Source organism: Rhea americana, unplaced genomic scaffold (assembly GCF_003343005.1).
Source record: "Rhea americana isolate MKP2758 unplaced genomic scaffold, rheAme1 scaffold_143, whole genome shotgun sequence".
NCBI classification, from domain to species: Eukaryota; Metazoa; Chordata; class Aves; order Rheiformes; family Rheidae; genus Rhea; species Rhea americana.
The window spans coordinates 2,386,334-2,407,545 of record NW_028185517.1 but is presented as its reverse complement, the minus strand read 5'-3'; the positions used below and the strand labels follow the sequence as shown (position 1 = coordinate 2,407,545).

Here is a 21,212-nt window from a genome sequence, read left to right as displayed (position 1 = left end):
GCTCTTGCTGAGAATCTTGTACTGCCCCCGGTTTTCATTAATAATAAAGAGGATGCAGAGTGATCTTTCCTAAAGTTCAGTGGCAGGATGTGGGCAGCACTGATGAGGCGGAGGCTGGTGTGCAGTCTCCAAACAGACAGATCCAAATCTGCATGACCTATAATGTCTAGGAAATCTGTTCTCCAAACTTTCAAACTGGGCTTCCAGAGGGAGGGTTAATTGGCTGAAATGACTGGAAGCTTGTCTCCTTTCTGTTTTGCTCATCTATTGCCAATCTCACTGTTACTGAGGTCTCTTGCAAGCGTTTCCTTGCAACAGTTCTTCCTAATCCCAGCATTTAGGCTCTACAGACAGGCACTGACCCTCAAACAGAGGCAGTTTGCTGCTTCTTGCTACTTTTCAGTTCCTCAGAGTATCTGCCATACAAATTCACATATTAAAACAACTCTAAACTCCCAGAATTGGTGAGTATTGTCACTAGCAGTATCTTAGGTTGCTGCAATTGCAGTTTTAGAGTTCAGGCACATGATCAAATTATCATAACTTTGTAACTTAATGAGTTAACATACATCAGGCTAAACTGCAGTAACTGGCTGTGTACATGTTGGGATTTAAAATGATCTCTGGCTAATCTTGCTGCAAACCCCAGTCATTGATTCCACCTTCCCCTTCTTACTCTGCCCTCACTGTCATTTCTGATACCTGAATTCTGAATATTCCTGGGTTTCCAACTCTCTGACATGAACTTCAGGCTAAAAGTATTCTTCTACAACCATGCAATTCATTCCAGGATGAATGGCCTATTGTAAACGGTTACTTAATCACAGAGGCTCTGTGGGTCCAACTGTGACTTGTGCATAGGTTGGCAGTCCTTGACTGGCTGTCCCTAACTACCTCCCAACTGCAGTGACCTCTGAGTAGAATCGACAGGCACCTGCAGGACCCTGTCAGTTTTGCCCTTTCACCTCACTCATCTTTCCTTCCATTCCTGTAATGTTGAGCTAAGAACATTTTATTGCCCCCTGGTTTTCATTATTAATGAAAAGGGACCAGAATGATCTTTCCTAAAGTTCAGAGAGTCTATAAAGACAAGAAGCTGAAATGCCATTTTACTCGTTTCAGAGATGTGTGAAATAATTCAGTCTAGTGACAAAAAAAAAGGGAGGGAGGTGGACAGAAAAAACAAGTGATAAGGGACATAGTGAAGGCTCTGTATTGACCACATCAACATCACAATGTTATGAAGAATGCCATAAGTCTGCCTAAAATCTACATTCGTTCTTGCTTTTCCACTCCAAGACTATAACCTAAAACATGGGATGGAGTGACAATTAGAAGTTTCCCAGTTGTAATTCAACTACTCACACTGACTTCTTAACATATCCTCAATTTCCCTTCCTGTAAAACCAGAATAAAATGTGGAAGAAGTGAAAAAACAATAATGGCCCAGATACTCTTACAGTTTAGGTACTGAAATCCTCCTGAAAGAGACGTCCTACATAATAGGGATGTAACAAACCATTCTACATAAGAGACAACCAAAAGCCAATGTAATACACAACCATCTTCTCCATCTGTATGTTTGTTTTCTGTAAGCATATTCAGTTTTCACAACAGCAACTGTAAACTGCATTTCCAGCATAAATACTTACTATTTTTAAGAACCCCATTCATCTCAGAATTGGCTTTTCTAACAGGCCTTATGTATCCAAGTATGGTCAGTCATCACTAATATCTACATTTAAAACTGCAGAAACTGAAGAATAAAAAGGTGATTTTTCTAGGAGTTAAAAAAAAAAAAAAAAAAAAAAGAAAAGAAAAGAAAAGAAAGAAAGAAGGAACGAAAAAAGAAAAGAAAACAGGTAACCAGATTCTAGTCACCACTTCTACTCATCAGAGAAAAATGTCTCTACTTTGCAGTCTCCCACCTGATGAAAGCACTAGTGTGGGAGAAGAAGTCTAAATGACAACCAAAGCAGGTTTTGGAGCTGATTTTTAAGCACACGTAAAATCTGCATGAACGGAGACCATAAATACCATGGGCAAGAACACAGACAATACATGCATGATAAGCACGTGGCTTTGCACGTTTAGCTCAGAAACTCCCCTGAGTTTGCTTGTAATTATAAGGGTTAGGAAGGTAAAAAAATATATAAACCCAATTAATCATTTAAATATTTAAAGTCAGATTTTTGTCCTCACTGCTGGATTAGTATATTTCATAATGCCAACAGCAGACAGCCCTGTTTTTTTACTGGGGGTTCATTTAAAAGCATGTTTAAACTAGTCAGATTGAGTGATGCTTCCAGCAACTAATCGTGTGTCAAATAAAAGATATTTTATGTAATAAATTACCGCTACAAGTAATTCAAATGTCATTTATCAGTTTTATTATCAGTCAGGCAAAGTCTTGTTTCTCTATATTAATCAAATTCAAGCTTTTTTTAAGCTTTTTTTTTTTAAGCAGTTTTGACACCTCTTGGCAAAAGTACAAACTGAAGGGAAGGAATTACTCTTCCAGAGCAGAGTGGAAATAATAGAGATGGTATTGAGCTAAAAAACAGTGTCTAGAGACTTTAAAAACTTAATTCTTGTCTCTTCTCCCCAAAAGTTATTATTGTCTCTCTAAAAATAAACCTAAGAGGAATTCAGCATACAAGAATAACTATGCTATCCTGAAAGCTTACAAATACGTTTCTTTCTCTTTCACTCTGAAACATTAGACAGCACTTATCTATGTGCGAATTATTTCAACACAACATTAGTATATTAAGTAATACCTACCCTATCAGCACAATTTGTGCAAAAGAAAGTATTTAAGTGGTTTCCCGCAACTTTAAGACTTAGAACAGACTGAGATGACAACAGCAGACAAATAGAATCTGAAGATGTGGACAGCTATGATTTATGGCTCTAACTCACAAGAGTGGATATTTTACACTGGAGTTGCTGGCAAGACCAGCAGTCCAGCTGTCTGCTCCATTTCTGCTGTATGAAACCTTGAGACGGTTCTGAAGCCACAGTTTTAAGAAAAACTTTTCAATATAAAACAGCAATATCTGGCAAGGTGGAGGGAGGGGCAAGAATAAAGAGGAATTAGGTTTTTCAAGCTTCCAGCCATTGCTTTTCAGCACTGTTCCTTCTCAACTGTTTCTTCTCTTCTTTTTGCTCTGTGAGGTAATTCTATCTCTCTAGTTCAGTACTTTTGACAAGAGATGTCAAAACTACTCCCAAAAAAGGGAGGAACAAGAAAAAAAAAAAAGTCAAACAAAAAACTGTTTGCAGTCTGCAGGAACTAAGGTCCAGCAGATGCTGCTTCAGAAGACACTCAGATACCTTTTTTGAGGAATGTTGTAACCTGTAATCGTGTCACCTCTAACAATGTAAGTTGTTCCCATCTACAAGTCAACTTTTAGATTCAGTGGTCTATGTATCTCATTAGTCCTTTAGATACAAATATTGAAGAATTTGAATGATAAGATAATGAATACTCTGTAAGAACATAGACGTAACAGGCAGACAGACAGAAAAAGCAGTATGTATCTTTCCCTATACATGACAACACTTGATAAATCGGTCAAAGATTAAGTGACTTAGTAAACTGTCACAGAAACAACTGTCCTGAAGCAAATTTGGGTGACTGCAGAATTATTCGTTACAATATTAGCATTCAATTGATGAAATAACTTACAGCAAGCAAGGCACCTTAAAATACCACTGAACCACTTCTACAGGGACACTAGACAGCTGCACAGTCTCATCCATCAGCTCTAGAGAAATTCATGTATTCTTTGGGCAGTTTTGATGCCACAGAAAGCACTTAACAGGAAGATACAGAGATTTATCCATCATCAACAATACCAGCAGTATACCAGTCAAGAATAAGAAAGGGGTAGAAAACACCTAACCAAAACAAATGTTTTGGTTAAACAAATACCATATACACCTAGCCACTTACTCTTTTTATACATTCATTTAAAGATCAAGGGTAAATAGAAGGTTATGGTGTTTTCTAGTTTAAATTGTATGCTACTTCCCTGCTTTACTTATATTAGTGGAACACTATAAAATAAGAGAAGACTAACTCTTCCAATATTTGGTTCTTAGATGAGTTAGCTGAAAGAGCAATATATTGCATAACAGGTATCAGCAAGAAGACAGATTTTGTTTCTGGTATTTTCTGTGAACTATGGCAGATAGACCAGAAAATAGAATTCAGTTCCAGATTTCACCAGCACACCCAGCACAGCAGTCAGAGGTATTTGATCTCTGAGCCCCACTCCATCACAGATTTTTTCTTTCCAAACCATTCCAAATCAGAGAGTAAGTCTAGCACTATCTCTAGCAATAGCAAAATTATGCCATAAACTAATAAACACAGCCCTGAGTAGACTGTCACATCAGTCAATATCTGAGCCAGAACCGTTTAGGAGCAATATCAAAGCCCTATTCTTAATACTTGGCAGGTAAATGAAGTGTTTTTCACTGTGTGCCAGACACACATGTGAGTTGAACAGCTCCTTTTGATGGATTTTTAATGGTGTATACTTTGGTTTTTATTGTTTGGAGCCTAGATACTTTTTGCGAGGTTTGTTTTAAAATGCAAATCTATATGTAAATTTTAAGTCTACACAGATTATGTTGGGACTTTAAAAATTCTCTGTGAGTGAATTTTATACACAAAATCACACAATCAGATCCACACAGTCCACACACAATTTCTGCTGTCTCCCCTCAGATTGGCTGAGATCAAAGAAGGAAAGCTTTCTTAAAAATAATCAACATTATTAACTCTTTATTTGTAACACCATAGAATTCTTAATGCTCAGTCATACTAGAGCTCATTTGTGACAGACCTTGAACTCATACACAGGAAGTCACAGACTAAACCCTGAAGAGCTTATAATCTGGTTTACTGTCTATATTGAAAATGTATTTCTTCCAAGCAACTGTTCAAGGCGTTAACTGATCAGTTACCTGATTAGTTAAGAAAATGACTCCTCCGAGATACAAAAGAATTATATAGAGTACTTCATGATGACTTCCAACACACAGCTTCTCCAACAGACTCCATTGTTGTAACAACTACGGAAGTAATAATGTTGCACTTTGACAGCACCTTTTATTCAAAAACTTATCAGCTCTATCATATATTAGTGATTTAATTGTTAGAAATCTTTGCTGAAATAGGGAAGCATGATCCTAAGTTTTATAAATGAAGACTGTGTCCTACATTGGTTAAATGCATTTTTCAAGTCTTTCTATTGAGTCAGAAGCTACATTTCTATTGTCTATACTCCTTGATGTTAAGGGATATCATAGGCTAGTATTTATTGTGTTTGTTTGTAGATTGTCATCATTTGTATTTCATCATTCCTGTGTAATATAATCTCGTGGATGCATCTTGTCCCAGGCATCAACAACTACAAAAAGCACTTAAAATAACATTAGGTGTATGATTCCGACAACAGTTATAGCATTAGCTTAAATCAATGCTATCAGACTACATTGTTTTCTGGGATCTAGTACAGAAATCTCTTCTTGAAAATATATTAAGCAAGGTGCAGGGTAGTAAAAATCACTGCAGAAAGCAACTGGACTAGGTGTTTTCAAGAGGTTACTCACTATATAGCACGGGGTGAGTGGGCTGATTTGGCACCAGCTGTGTAGAAGGACCTGGGGTCTGTGGCTCATCCATGCTAGTGCCCGACTGCTGGAAAGCCAGGTCAATTTCTTCATCTGTTAAGCCTTGGGGAGAAGAAGAAATGAGATCAGTTTAGCACCTTTACCCACTTGATGCACATATAATTAAATTCTCAAACTGCACAGAACCCTTTCAAGTGGCTAAAGAATTTTGGCATATACTTGAGCAGTACTGCTTCCTCAGTTTTGGATTCACTGGAATCTCTCCCTCGCTCTTTCTCTGTTGCAATTTAACCTTAAGCGACAGAATATTAGCCTCAACGCTGCTTCCAAATGTGGCTCATTCAATTTCCTTAATTTATCCTTGAGTTTATTGCTGCTTTTGAAGTAGCTTTCTATTGCAATTCTCCATTCTTCCCCCGAAAAAAAGATACCATCAACTGCAAATGTGGCTCATTTTAATCTGTAATGGTGTAAAAAAAAAAAAAGAAAGGAAAAAACTAACAATAATGCATGAAAACAGACAGGGAAACAAAAAACTAATTATTGGGTTAGACGACTAATTAGTCTAGATCGTTTCCGAAGACGGGAATAATTTGCTTTATTTTATGACAAATGCAGAAATAAAAAGAAAAAATCAGGGCTGAGTGTGATTAGTATGAATGGGACACAGAATGTAAGGAGGAAATAAAACTATAACAAAACAGATCAAAACAAGGCCAAGACCAAACTTTCAGCTTAGCATTGCCCCTGCCTATTGCTGCCTGATTGGATTGCCCTAGGCCAGCCTGTTTTTTATTTCTCACAGAGCTGTACTCACACTGCACACATGGTACATGTTGGAGCAGTCACTCCTGCCACTGGGAAATGCCAGGATGGCCATCTGTAATTGGCCCCAACATATGGAAAGCATTTGGCCAAAAAGAGGGAAAAGAAAAGCAGATAAAGGATTCATGATGACCAGCATCTGGGAAGAAGGAAGCACGGCTGCATTTTTTTTTCCAACAGGAGAAAAAGAATTCTGTAGTCAGATGGCAACCATGATGTGGGGCCTGGACAGCTGTTTATTATTTGTATGTTATTTTCCTGCACAGAAGCAGAAAACCAGTGTCCCAGCTATGCCTGAAATCTGAAGAGATTCAGGACCTTCTTCTATACATACAACGTGTAAAACATTCAGAGATACTGGAAGTAAGGATATAGTTTTAAGGAAGAGATTTAGAAGAGACTGACCATTTTGTCATAAGGATTGAGCACAATGTAAAAAATGGTAGGAATATGACAGCAGTGGGGGAAGATGGAGGAATATTTTCTCTCTTATCACTTTCATCTGAAGTTAATGAGGTCCTGCTACATGTTTATTCTCAGCATGGCTCATAAATGAAATTCCTGAACTTCATCTTTTACTACACTTAGCTCCTTAACATCATAACAGATAAAATATAGAAAATGGCCAGGCTTTGGGCGTATTACCTAGGCTTTGAGAAATTTATCCAAGACTTTAAACTGCATACTGGGGTTCTAAATAGAACTATATGTAGACAAACATAATTGCCAGAAACTGACACACCCCAGTGTCTCACATAGCGTGTACATTGCCTCTGAGCTTCAGAAAGCTTTATGACTACTAGTAGATCTTTTTCCTATCCCTGTGAGTTATGCAGGCTAACACTGTATTTACTCTACACTGCAGGCATTAATACACAGAGAAGTTACATGTGATTTCTCTTAATATTACAGAATATTGTCAGTGTCAGAAAGAGTATTAGAAAACTGAAGTTCCTGACCTCTGGTCTTGCATTTGGTAAAATCACCCCTTTTCTTGTATTTGATGCATGCCTCAAGTAGTAAAGAACCAGAAGCAGACATAAAGGTATGGAACAAGACATCTAGTGAGAGTAAATAAATGCCATGTGAACACATCAAGTCAACCTCTGGTTTTAAAGTTGCAAAAGCAATGTTTATGGTGACTAACCCATGTTAAAAAGCAAAATCCTAAGAAATTGTTTTAACCAGCTCCTAATTATACAACACAGAAGACAACACAAACAGATGCCAACACTGCAGATCAATGGCAACTGAGGAATTTCATAAAGATGAAGCCAGACAAGTAAAACAGTATTAGCTGCTTGGCTGCATATGTAGCTCCCACTAGAACAGGGAATTTTGTTCTCTTTCCATGTAAAGATAGCAAATTTGGCAGCATTTAACACTTGGGAACACACGCAAGTTAGGGACTATGTCTTCTCCTTTAGATCTTTATTCTACAAAAAGAAGCAAGAAACACCACTCATTGTTTCCCCAAAACACTGGATCCTCAATTCTTATCCTATTTGAGAAAAAGAAAAAAATCATTTGCAGACAAAATGCACTTCCAGGATTATTCTGGACATGCCCATTAGTGATACTCAAGTGACACCACTTCCACTAAAATCCTCTATACTGTAAAGAGAAAGTTGATATGAATTATAATATGACAGGAATCCTTTCACATCTGAGTTCCTGGTTTGAATTCTGTGCAAACCACTGCACATGAAAAATACTATTATCTCCCTGGACTGTTCTGCTGCCTTATGAAGTGATCTTGTTCATAGTACTACTGGCTGCATATAAACAATATCACTACTGCCTCCCTTGTCAATAATCATAGCAGAAAACTGGGAGAAGCATCACCTTGAATCATCATCTTTTTATTCATCAAAATAAGATGTTTTAAAGGGCCTGTCATCTTGGCCTCCAAGCATCAAGGGAGTATCTCCTGGAGCTGAGTCCTTACGCATACATATGGAGTAAGTCTGCACTGCAACTAGTCATCTCTGGATTTAGAAAAATACCTGTCTTCATGGTTGTCATTTCTCAGATACACTAACAAAAATGTACAAGATATTCTAAGAATGCCCTCAGGCATTTATAACTAACTCATCAAAACTCACTTTGAATTGATTTTTTTTCATATTCACCACCCACACTCATGTATGTACACAGGTATGAGTGAGTTTTCCATACCGCAAAATATCCAACCTCAAAGATATATTAATTATATAGAAAAGTGGGCAAAAAGATCAGACAAAGCATCATCTGGTCTGATATCTCATCTTGATTTATTTTATCATAGACCTTCTATCACTACAGAAAAAAAGGGAGAGGGGAGAGAGAGAAAGAGGAGAGAGAGAGGAGAGAGAGAGAGRRGAGAGAGAAAAGCGAATCTCTGGTCCACTCATTGTCTGAATCTAGTAGTAAGCTTCTCTTGGGTGCAAATGCAGTGCCACAAAAACTAGAGCTTTGTCTAATAAAAGATTGTTTGGTCAAGAAAATCATATCAGTTTAACAAAAGATTTGCTCTAACTCCTTCAACASTTCAGAAAGCAAACACTTTAGTTCTTCTGGAGTTTCAGCAAGATCAAGACCATGTGGAATGCAAAAGGTTAAAAGGAACAATAAAGGAAACTGCCAATTGTAAGTGAATTATATTTGGCTTTGAAAGCTGAGCCACGGCTATATTATAAAAGGCATCTCTTTGCGTTGTTTACCATCACCCTGACTAATGCAGACCTTTTTTTTTTTTTGTTTTAAATAATCTCATGCAAATTAGACACACACTTCCTTCCAGTTGATTGCTATCTGCAAGGAATAATCTAACCGCAGAGGGTACTGAGCAAGGACTGAGCTGAGAAGGATGCAAGGAAACTGTCTTCATAGCCCTACGGAATGCAAACCAATTCCCTTCCCCCAACCATCCATCTCATTCCTCTTTAGTGCCACAGCCTTTGTAAAAAAACTACTCAAAATTTTCACAAAGCCTTAAAATTTATTTTTCAGGCTCCTGAGTGTTGATCTGAAATATCTAGCACCCACACTTGTTTTGCATTCTTGCTGACCTTCTTTTGCAATCTTTACAACTGCCGCTCAGTTTTCAGGGATCACCCAGCCTCTGCAAATTGTAGTCAAATACAGAATCAGAGCAAGTCAGATAATAAGACAGGATGTCAAAAATATCTCTTGTTGCCTGCACCTAAGACACTGCATAAAAAGCTCCTTTGCCTAAGAGCTTTTAAAACTTGACTGTCTATTTACTCTCTTTTACAATATTCAGTACTATCTAATATAAGGACTGCATGTACATCAAAATATTTTTCCTTTAAAGACCACTTGGAAGTAAAGAAGTACTATTATCCCTACTTTGCAGATGAGAAAGTGAGACATTCAGATATGAGATGTGCTCCAAAGTCAGAAGTGAACCTCTGACACTGAAATGAAAACTCACATCACCTGAGTTACAATGCATTGTCTTACCCTGAATCCATCCTTCTCTATTTTCTGGATGAAGCACAGTAGCATTAACTGCAAGGCAAAACCCTCACAAGCTAGGAGCTGAACTGAATGAGCCACCTAAGTCTTTTCTTCTCTGCCTCTGTCACAAGCTCTGACATTTCAGTGACAACTCTTTTCCTCATCCCATCCACTGGGCATATCCTTTTTCTTCATTATGTTCTTCAGTGGTTTGCTCTGTCCAATAACTCRCACAATTTTTTTCACAACCTGAAGGCAGCATTACTTTTAGGGAGAAAACTTTTGCTTAGGAAGAGATTAAGAATTCTGCCATAATAGGAAAGATCAGAGGAAAGAATTAAGCTCTTTTTGTGGGTTACCAAAAACCAGCTTTCCTAACCACTCTAACAGACTGCCCTGAAGCAATCAACATACCCATACTTTTGCTGGGACAAACACAGTGGGTTTTTTGTTGTCTCCTGCAAACATTCACACACTTCCTGTTAAGAAGCAAACAAAACCAAACTGGACAACTTTGTTTAGCTATAACAAATTACCTGACTACAGTTTGCAAATGACCTATGAGTAAAAGGAAGAGGTACTGGTAGACATCCTGAAACGACATTACCCTCCTGTTCCGGGAAACCACCACATCAACTGTGTTCTTAAAGAACATGGTCACATTTTAAAAGAATCACTCTAAAAACCTTCCAGTATCTGATCCAGATTAACGAGTTCATCCATTCAGTCAGTTCCATGCACTGCTGGGTGATTCTTTTATCAAATGTTTGTCCTATATTTTATTCTGTACTTTGTAAAAGTTCATAGATTAACACATTTCAAAAAGGTCAAACGTATCGCATCTTCTGAACCCTCTTTCACCTTTCACATGTCTTTGTTTACAGCAACATTTTAACAAAACCTAAAGATCCTTTTTTTTTTTTTTTTTTTTTTTTTTACTTCATTTACATTAAAACACTTTATTTGGATGTAAATATCCGGCTACTACAATTCTATCTCAAATACCATGTATAGGAACCCAAAAATCAAAGTGAAATTGACTGGTTTCAACAGTCAGGTAGTAAAATGCAAAAACAAAAAGCTATTTCAAAAGTAACTGAAAAGATTTAAATCTTATAGYTTTCTTCATCTAAAAGACTGTTCATTAAGCAACCATAATCTTTAAGAAATATTATATATTCTAATGCAATAGGGTGTCTAAGTAGCACTTAGAACTGATAAAGCGCTCTAACCTGAGTTACGCAGGACTAACACAAGGAAGGAAAACCTGACTGACAGTACAGTGCTCAGTATTACAGTGAGCAAATCAGGAAGGAACAGGTTAAAAATAAAAAATATTTTGGCATTACAAATATATATAAATAAATAAAGCAAAATAGGCTGGCAGCAGTTCCTCTTTCTGACCAGGCTTTTTTGGAGTCTATAATAAAATGAAGCGTAATGGAGGAGAGGAGGGCAATGTCAGAGGGTGAGGGTTTGGGAGAGAGGTTGTTAAGTATCTCCCTCTCCTCAGCTGTGTTTACTCCATTTACAGGATCCCAGGTGATTGATAGACAGACAAAAGAAAAGCAAGCGGATAGTAACACCCTTCTTGGAGCATCAGATAAGAGGGATAACACCCAACATCATATAGAGCCCTCAACTCTTCTTAGGCTACTTGTAATTAAAAGGACAAACCAAGATATGCAAACCAGAGAAAAAGTAAAAGAGGGATTTTTTTTTATTTATTATTAACATTTTGTTGGAACAGTGGAGTGCAATAAGGACTCTCAGAGCCGTTAAAAGTCGTCGGGTGACCTGCAGACCCCTATTTCCCAGAGCCTTGTATAAAATTGAATTTTTTAAACATAAATTACACGTAATGACGACACTGTAAAAACTAACAGTAATGGAAAGCTGTGCTGTATTTCATTAGCCTGTATTATTCCGTGCCACCTGATCCAGCCGGGCCTTGTTTATGAGTTAGTGTGTTAGCAGATGCCGATGGAAGCATTTGCTTCGACCTTGCTCTTCTCATTGGGGCATGAAATTACGACGGCAGCACCTTGATATTACAGCCATAAATACAGTAAACTGCAAATTTAAGCCAACGGCTCCTATTGTCTCCGAACATAAAGCTGATCGGTATTTATTTAAAAGGAGAAAGAAAAAAAATATTATATATCACCTTGTTTATGGGTCCAGTCCCCCCCTTCCCCTAATCTGCCTTATTCACTTGGTTAAATACTAAACAAACAAACTAAATCCTGCCTATTTTCTACTGATTAAATATTCTCATGAAATGAGTATTGTCTTCAGAAAACTGGATCAAAGTATTTTCACTCTGAATAAGTAAGGGCAGGCTACATGCTTAGCATGTCTTGAAATAGAAAAAGGAACAAGTACTACAACTTTTCTTCTCAGTTTTCTTTGGTATACGTGAAGTTCAAAATACACAAATAAAAAGTTGCTTCTAGTCACTCACGCATGTGCATCTGTAACATGTATGTGCAAGCACATGCTGGGGGGGGAAGAAAGAGAGAGAGAGAGAGAGAGAGAGAGAGAAAGTATGTTTGCTTCCAGTTGTTCTCTATTTAATAATATATCCTTTGTTAACATGATTTCAAAAGGAGGAGGGAAGGCATAGAAAAAAAATTGCAGCAAGATTAATAGGAGAAAAAAAGAATGCATAGGATTCCTTCTCTGAAGCAGCAAGGAGAATGCCTCATTCTTCTATGGGCATTTTGGGTAAATACCCCCATTCACTGACATCATACTCACTAAAATATCTTACAGGGAAAGAAAATCAAACATAAAGGCAAAGGACTTTGGAATATCACAAAGCATATCACAGTATAAATCACAGCATTGTAAGTCACTGCAAAATATATTTCACTGTTATTTTCTAGGCAGAGAAGATGCAGTTTCACTTCTAGTAAGAGAGGTCAGGTCTTTCTCTTTCAATGTAAAGAAAGCTCCTTGTTCATGCGAAGTATGCTATCTGTTTCACACAGAAAAAAGGAGAGATGTCGTAAGTAAAAAATCCCAGTGCTAAGCTATGTATTTCAGGGGACAAAGCACTAAGAGGAAAGTATGAGGAGCAATGTGCAAGACAAAGTGACTAGGTAATGGGACTCAGACTCAGAATTCTGCAGTGAAGAAGTCCTGTTAAATACATTAGCATCACAGCTTCAACAGGGTATGGACTCCTCATTTTTTAATTAATCTACAACTATGTTCAACTATCAGACAGCCTACTTCAACAGGCACAATTTTTGCTTCAGAAAACGCTTGAATTACAAAAAAATATAACCAGTAACATGGCTCTGAATCAAATGGCCAGAAGTCCTCAATTAAAGAATCAGAAGTTTTATTACAAAGCTCAGTTAAATTGCTGTGCAAGCAGTATATGCAAAAACACAATGAAACTTGAATCATAGGTAACTTCTTCTAAAGACCTGTGTATTACAGAGTAATTCTAGGGATACCATAATCAGCTAAAAAAAAAAAAAAAAAAAAAAAAAAAAGAGAGAGAAGAAGAAGAAGAAGAAAGAAAGAAACAAGTCTCTTGGTAACACAAATAAAATAACTCTCCTAAAAATGGGAGGAAAGTTCCTCCTATCATCAGCTAGAGGGTTTATTTTTAGGTCTCTTGCCTGCAGCCTTTCCTTTCTGTTATCATACAAGCAGAAGTACAGCTTTTGATAGAAAGTAAAGTCTCTTTTAAGCATAATGCTGGAGTAAATCAATGTCGTGTGTCAACTACACACTAGTACTCAAGAAACAATACATTTGTCGAAGCTGGAAGCCAATGTTGAAATAGGAAACACAGGACATCTAATTCAGCCAGTACACAATGTGAGAACACTACATGGAGAATCAAAGCCTCCACACATTCGAAATGAATTCAAATTAATATCTGCCTTAGGATTTGAAGACTCTATGCCAAGATGCCAATTTCAAGGTAGTGCAATATATCAGGAATGGAAGACGACCAAGGCACTGTCATTTGTTAAGAGAGGCCTGTACTGGGCAGCAAACCCAGATAGAGGAAGACACACTGCTCCAGTAACCGTAACTCTGTCATAATTTGTTACAGTAACTGACAACCTCTCTAGAAATAAGGCTATGCATTCAGACAAAACACGTGTTAGATATACCAAATGGGTAAGTTCCAAAGCATAATACTTGTTTTATAATATCCCTTAGAGACCCCAAAGGTATTCATTGTGCCAGGTTCTGTACAAAAACAGAGTAGAAGGCAGCCTGTCCCAAAGTATGAAACTGTCTATGTGAATGGAAGATAGGAAGGAAAAACATAGGTGCACATAAATCAAGTAACTCACCTAGAGTACAAGGCAGGTCAATGAAATTTCCTTTTTATTAAACTGGAAACTATAACAAAAATATTCTATAAAGTGAAAGGAGATTAATTTATTCTTCAGGTTCATTTTGAAAAGTAAAATAGTTTGGTGCACAGTACATCAGTAAACTTCAAAAATCCTTACATTCCAAAAACTTACCACAAACATTAAGAATGGCAATGTAAGAAAACACCTGGTCTTCAGATAAATCTACTTTATGTGAAAGAAAAATATTTTATAAACAGTTTGTTGAGCAATAGTAATGAAGTGATCAGCCTTTGGCTACTCTTTGATCTGTGATACTATCTTTAGGAGCTTTCAAGGAAAAATCCAAAGGTTTTTCTTAATTCAGGTATAGTAAAATGCTGACAACAGAGGTTTAGTTTTGATCTTGCTTCAGAATTCCAATACTAATCTATATTTCCAGCTCAAACAAAATGACTTGAACTATCCAAGTCAGATTAGTTATCTGAAGCACTGAAGTAAAATGACCAGACTGGAGGATCTGCAGTCAACCAGACACCAGTAATTCCAATACCTCCTTCATTCTTGCAGCAAAGAAGAATGAGGCCTTCCAGTGGTATAGGCCTGGATACAGTGCACATTAAATTTGACTTAGAAGGCTGGCCCTATGGAACAACTCCAGATCAGAAATCACCACAGATCTGTTATTACTGGAGTAGACTGACCAGAAATTCTAGATCCAGATTCTTTCTTTTTCCCCAATTCTGAGGTTCAAAAGAAAGGGACTGTGTAAAAGAACAGCAATTTCAAGACATTATAATGAACTCTTTAACCACTTTTGTCAGGGTGGCTGAATTTTACATGCCAGAATGAGAAGACCAGTTCTGATGTAACATTCTCCATACTTTATATTACTCTAGAATTTCTGATTGTCCCTAAAGTACTAGTAAGGGGATCTGGATTTTCTACATTAGACAATAACTTTCAGAGAGTACCTTCTACAGACTAAAATGAACTGCAGTGTAAAGAGCAACTTGCCTTGATAGTATTTAATTGTGCTTTCACTTTCAAAACTTTAAACCTCAGAAAGGAACAGAGCAAACACATCAGTCTAGACTGAGCCCATGAAAAATCATATAAATTGTATACTTAATGAATGTTCAGTGTGTGAAGACAGCACAGAATGGAAATAGAGAGTATGCAGCACTCTCTGCAGCCCACATTGTGCCCTTGCTATGCCAGAGTGTTGCTATAAGGAGAATAGAGAGCAGTATCTACAGCACCTTGTTTCTAAGAACATGGAAAAACATATACAAGTATATATGGAAGAGTACATAAAAAGATAAAGAAATCAATACACAGTGAGGAGCCATGAACACAGGAATTTATATCCTTTTTCTGACAGATTTCCTCACAACTTCATGGAGTGACGTTGCTCCTCTAAGCCAGTTTCCCCATCTATAAAGTAGAATCAGTGTTAGACACCTAAGAGTCAGGTGTCTAGCATGTCTCACAGCATTGAGAAGATATGCACAATTAAGAAAAATACATGTAAATACTACGTATTTGATTATTATGGTATGAATGTTTCAGGTAAATCTGGTTTGCATTTTCCCCCAAAAGACAGAGATACCAATACACTATTATGAAAAGGCATGTCAAAAAGTATTAATTATAGATTATAAATCACTCTCATTCTTTTTTCTTTTTACAGAATTTTTTTACATGCCATTAAAATATTGTTTGCTGAATGCTACAAAACTAGCCACCTGTAAAATTAAAGGCTGATGCTGCCTGTAACAGTGTTGAAATACCTACCATTTAAAAGGCAAATCTACTTTGTAATTTTTAATACAACTGTATAAATATTTCTCCACCCACCCTTCACAACTTTGTTGGTTACACTGCATCCATTTAGACAACAACCATCTATGTCATCACACAGGATGTTAATCTTGGGTGGAGAAGAAAGAAACAATAGCAAATGAGCTTTTAAGAAACCAAGATTATACATTCAAACAGGGACTTTAGTGATAAAAGAAGAATGAAGACAAAAAACATAGGAGGTGAGTCAACAAAATAGCAGAATAGTTTCAAAAGACAATTTTTTAATCTTTTAGTTTATTTGTTGTTGGTTTTTTTCTCTCTATGTGCCTTCAGAAGCTCTTTAGAGTTCTGAAGAAAATTAAAGGAGTCTGGATAAAACACCCAAAGGAAAACTAATACTAACAATACTAAAAATAACGAGGTTAAGTGGTAGCAAAACTATGGTGACCACACACTGAGAACTGGAGTGGTAAGGTACAAAAGAAGTTTCATCATTGTTCCCTCGGGACACGCACAGAACATACTAACTGCTTCTAGTTCTCTAGGGTTCCGATTACCATGTTAAACACACCTCGAGAGTTTCCTTATTAGTAAAATAAAAAGCCTCTACACATTAGGGTTCTATTCCCAGCCTTGCTATTGACCTTGTGCAGGTCATTTAACCTCCATCTGACTCAGTTTCTACATCTGTGAAACAGGAATAATACTACAAAATATCCTTTGTAAAACTTATAAAATTGACACTGATGATTATCATCTACAAAGAAAAACTGACAGTTTTAAGAATCTATACATACATTAGGTGCATTTGAGCTATGTAAGCCATCTGCAGCAAATAATTGATTCAACTAACTCTTAGCTTTTTTTTTTTTCCATTCATTTTTGGAACAAAACAAGCATTGCAATAAACTATGCAAGTACTCAGGTTCATGCTTTGCTTTGGGTGCATTTCTCTGGTCTCCCTTCAGGTAAATGTTACCCTCACAATCCAATTGCTGAGGTTGAATGTTCACAATGGGAATATCAAAACATTTTTTATGAACATTGTCTGCTGCCTTCTAGTGTCTCAAGAATTTCCAGCCCAGGAGTTAAAACAGGAATGGCTACGTAGAATTCACAGAGAAATCGGAGTGAAGATTAAGAAACATTTATGGGCACGTTACTGCAACATAGCACAAGTCAGATCAGTAAGTGAGGCAGCTGAGCCAGCTGTAAAACATGCTATGAGTATCAACCCATGCCATATCAGGATAGCTCTTGAGTTCAAGGATAAGGAAATATTCCCTGAACAAAAGAATCACTTCACAAATAAAAAGTGAGTAAATAAAAATGGAAAGATATGCCTTTCCAGGCACTATATAAAAATGTGTGTCCCTTCCAGCGTGCTGGAAGGCTAATCAACATTAAACAGGGATGCCTAAACAGCTATTCAGAGAACCAAGGATCAATGACAAAGGCCCAAGGACATGCCTTGCAGACCATTGTCAATCCATACAAATCTGTAAGCTATAGAAGCACAGGAGYCATGCCAGGCACAGGTGGAGCACTGTTTCAGGGGAAGCTACTGTTTGAAATGATGTTAAAGGGGCAGTTGTCTGAGCAGGAGAATAAGCCCTGTTGCCTCAAGGATGACAACCTACACATTACTAAGTGCCAAGTCCAACAAGTGGATAGAACAACTTACCCTTTACAGATACTGCGGTAGATGAAGTTCATCAAAAGGACCCCAATTCTTTTCTTCCCCATTTCATCCCTGTTTTTCTTTTACTGCTACTCTCGTCTGTCTCAGATGGCCCTACATGAAACAAGCTCTTTTACAATGCAGTATCTAGGATGAGGTGAGGCCCTGACTCTGCAGATAACCTAACAAATGGGCAAAAGCAGCTTGTGTTCTTACTGACAGTGCACTTGCTAGTAAATATCAACCTCAAGGGTATTCTCAGTAAACACACTGCCATCCCTAGCTTCTAAAATACACACACCCGCACTTGCTTTCCCCGACACTGAACTCACACCTCACAAACAAATTATTTAACTACTTTATCCCCCAAGGAAGAGAGTGATCATTTCAAATGCAGCTCCCTGCTCATCTCTCACATACACGCAACGGCCTGATAGGTTAAATGCTGCCATTTAATTACAGTAATGGAAGCTGCTATTTTTTGGTTCCCTTGAATTCTCTCTCGCTCTCTTTTTTAAACATATTCAGAGTCATCTTTTAAACATGTATTTTATATTTCTGAGTTTTAACAGCTGCATTCTCCTGCTTACTTGAAGAGCAAGAGCAATGATGTTCTTTGCACCTCGGAGTAACTAGCCTTTTAAATGCTACATAGAAAGGAAGACAGGTTGGGCAGATGCAGTAAAAGGGATAAATGCTAACACTGCAGAGGCCAATCTGCTCCTTCATTTACTTAGATGGTTTATGTTGATTTTATTGAAAACAATGAACTCAGCTCCCACCCCTATCCTCCCTACACCCACACAAAGCAGGTTGGGCCTGGAGAGGACAAACATAGAAATGTTTTGAGTAATTATATTGAAATACTATAAATATCAGTAAATACATTAAGCATATAGCATAGTATGGTAATACATATAGAGGACTAGGAGTCAGAATTACCTCAGATCTAACTACTCTTAATATATCTGACTCAATTTCCCCACCTAAAATAGGGATGATATTTCTTCTGCATCACCATGAAGTTTGAAAACTGTTTGGAGAATATAAAGGTTTACATTAAATGAAACTTATAATCTTTCTAATCCACAAAATGTGTCACAAGGCTTAATCAGTTAATATTTGCAGAGTACTCTGAATATGCAAAGTAGTATAGAAGTAAGGAATATACATTTGTTAAATTCTTGAGCATGCTGAAAAAACTTTTTTTTTTCTCTAGTGAATTCAGGCACGGGGCTGTAAGTGGCCACAAATTAGAGGGTTTTATGATTTATTATTATTGGAGGAGGACACATATCGCAGTATTACATGGGTAATGCAATAACTATTTGTGAATTTTACATTTTATATTGCCTGGCAATTAAAAAAAAAAAAAAAAAAAACTAGAAGCGAAGTACAAGTACTTCCAAGTCAAAATAAATTCTTACCTATTCTAAAACCCCAACAGTAGTCCTAGAAAAATACCTATATTACACCTATCCCCAACTTTATTTGTCCTCTAAATGTGGGAAGTTTATTTATTTATTTGTTCAGTGGCAGCTGGGTCACAATCAGCCAGCCAGCAACACAGGGCTATTGCCCATCTTCATTCTCTGGTACAGATAACCACTAGTGTCCCTTAAGCATGGAATCTTGAAAGGTGAGGCAAGGCAGAGACAAAGACAAATTTAATTTTATCATCGTAAAAAGGGACATTTCCACATGGGCAGCAAGGACATGAATATCATGTGTATGCGGGGGCAGGGGGGAGGAATTATAAACGCATTTTTGGCGAAATTCAATAAAGCTGATTCCACTGCATAAGGTCAGCAATTTACTTTTAAAAAATGACATGATTGCAACTTTTAATATAACCCATGTATTTGCTGCAAGATGCTCTAGAAGATTGTGTAATGTAACCACCCGACCTCTCCACAGGAGCAGAGATCACCCCATTTACCCTTTATTGTCTTGCTGAAAGCACATTTGCACAGTATGACAAAGTCAACAGCTTTTACTTAAGAGAGCCTCTGATTTCACTGTGAATGAATTCTCTGCTCTCCTCCTAGGGAAGCAGAGTGTTGCCAGGACTAGGTTCCATCAGAAGGGATAGGAAAGAACAAACCAAAGACTAAATTCCCCTTTTAGCTAAAGAAAAATCTTCTTCCAATTAAAATTAAGAGGAAACAGCGAGTAGCAGAAAGGTAAATAATACGATTTCATGTTCATGGATATTCAAGTTGTGGTTTGAAACAGAGTAGAACTGTTGTCTAAGAGAACTCAGAAAATTATCTCATATGGGAACTTATTTTATCTTTCCTATCAGGAAAGTATTATTAGGCCTGAGATGGATTTCAGCAGAAGAGCAACACGGATTATCCTCATTACACTCCCCATTTTAGCCCCAAGAGAGAAGGCTGTCTCTTTAGACATTGCAAAACAGGTTACTTCACAGAGCACACCAGTGGCTGAATCCCTTCACCTGCTCCAGGAAGACTGCAGGAAACTCTGGGCTGCATGACTATGAAGAGTACATTCTCTCTAGCACACAGTATTTTTATATGAATGTATACATATTTCTTCAAGTGTCTCAAGGTGAAGCTTGCTTCAAAGGTCAGAGCTGCAGGGATGGATTAGGATTGCACGCAATCTGCCTGAGCCTTGACATTTTGACATTCTAAAGTTTGCAGCTCTCCCCTCCCATACGCAGCTGACAGAGGTAAATTCTTAAACCTCTCCACAAGTGTGGCTCTTACTGCAGCAAGCAACTTCAAAAATCACATGCTGCAGCATCAACTGCTGCACTGCAACAACTCTGAGACAAGTGTATCAAAGCAGTTCACAAGCCTAAGTAAGCTAAATCATACTGTGTCCATGATGCAAAAGTGATAATTAACCTCATTTTACAGATGAGGAAGCTGAGATCAAGTTACCGGCCGAAAAGCCGTATCTCAGGCTCGTACTGGCCAAAGTATGAGCCATATGGCAAAGTATTTTGCCATATCTCATACTGGCCAAAGTAGTGATATCTCAGATGTCTAATGCCTGCTCTTAGATTGTAACTACAAAAGTTACTTTCTCTGACACTCTGTATTTATTCTTTCACTTAAAAATATAATAGACAAATTGTTAAATTCACAAATCAGACCTGTGGTCTGTGTCATTTTTGCCCATCTCTAAAGCTAGCAATTTCAGGACACAGAATATAACTGATTATTTTTATATCATCTTCCAGAATATAATTCAACCCACTCTATTGTAATCATATTGGTTTTTCAGTGCTATGAGGAATGGAAATATTATTTTGACAGTAAACAAGGCACATACGGCTCAAAACACACTCCATGAGCAATAGGAGTTAATTTTGAAAAGTCATTTTTAATGGCTCTTTTTTACATTACGTACTTACTGTCAGATAGCCAAGTGGAGAATCACTATTAAAGCCATGACATTCCAATTATTTGTTAAAATTAAGCTTACAATTA

General features: G+C 37.3%; 1 protein-coding gene across 1 annotated transcript in view; it reads right to left on the bottom strand.

Annotated features, from left to right (window-relative positions):
- Positions 1–21,212, bottom strand: part of PEX14 (peroxisomal biogenesis factor 14) — an 80,790-nt gene that overhangs the window by 12,602 nt on the left and 46,976 nt on the right. Inside the window, exon 4 of the mRNA XM_085299024.1 lies at positions 5,626–5,748. Coding sequence (XP_085155150.1) covers positions 5,626–5,748 — 123 coding nt within the window. The remainder of the gene's footprint in view (positions 1–5,625; positions 5,749–21,212) is intronic.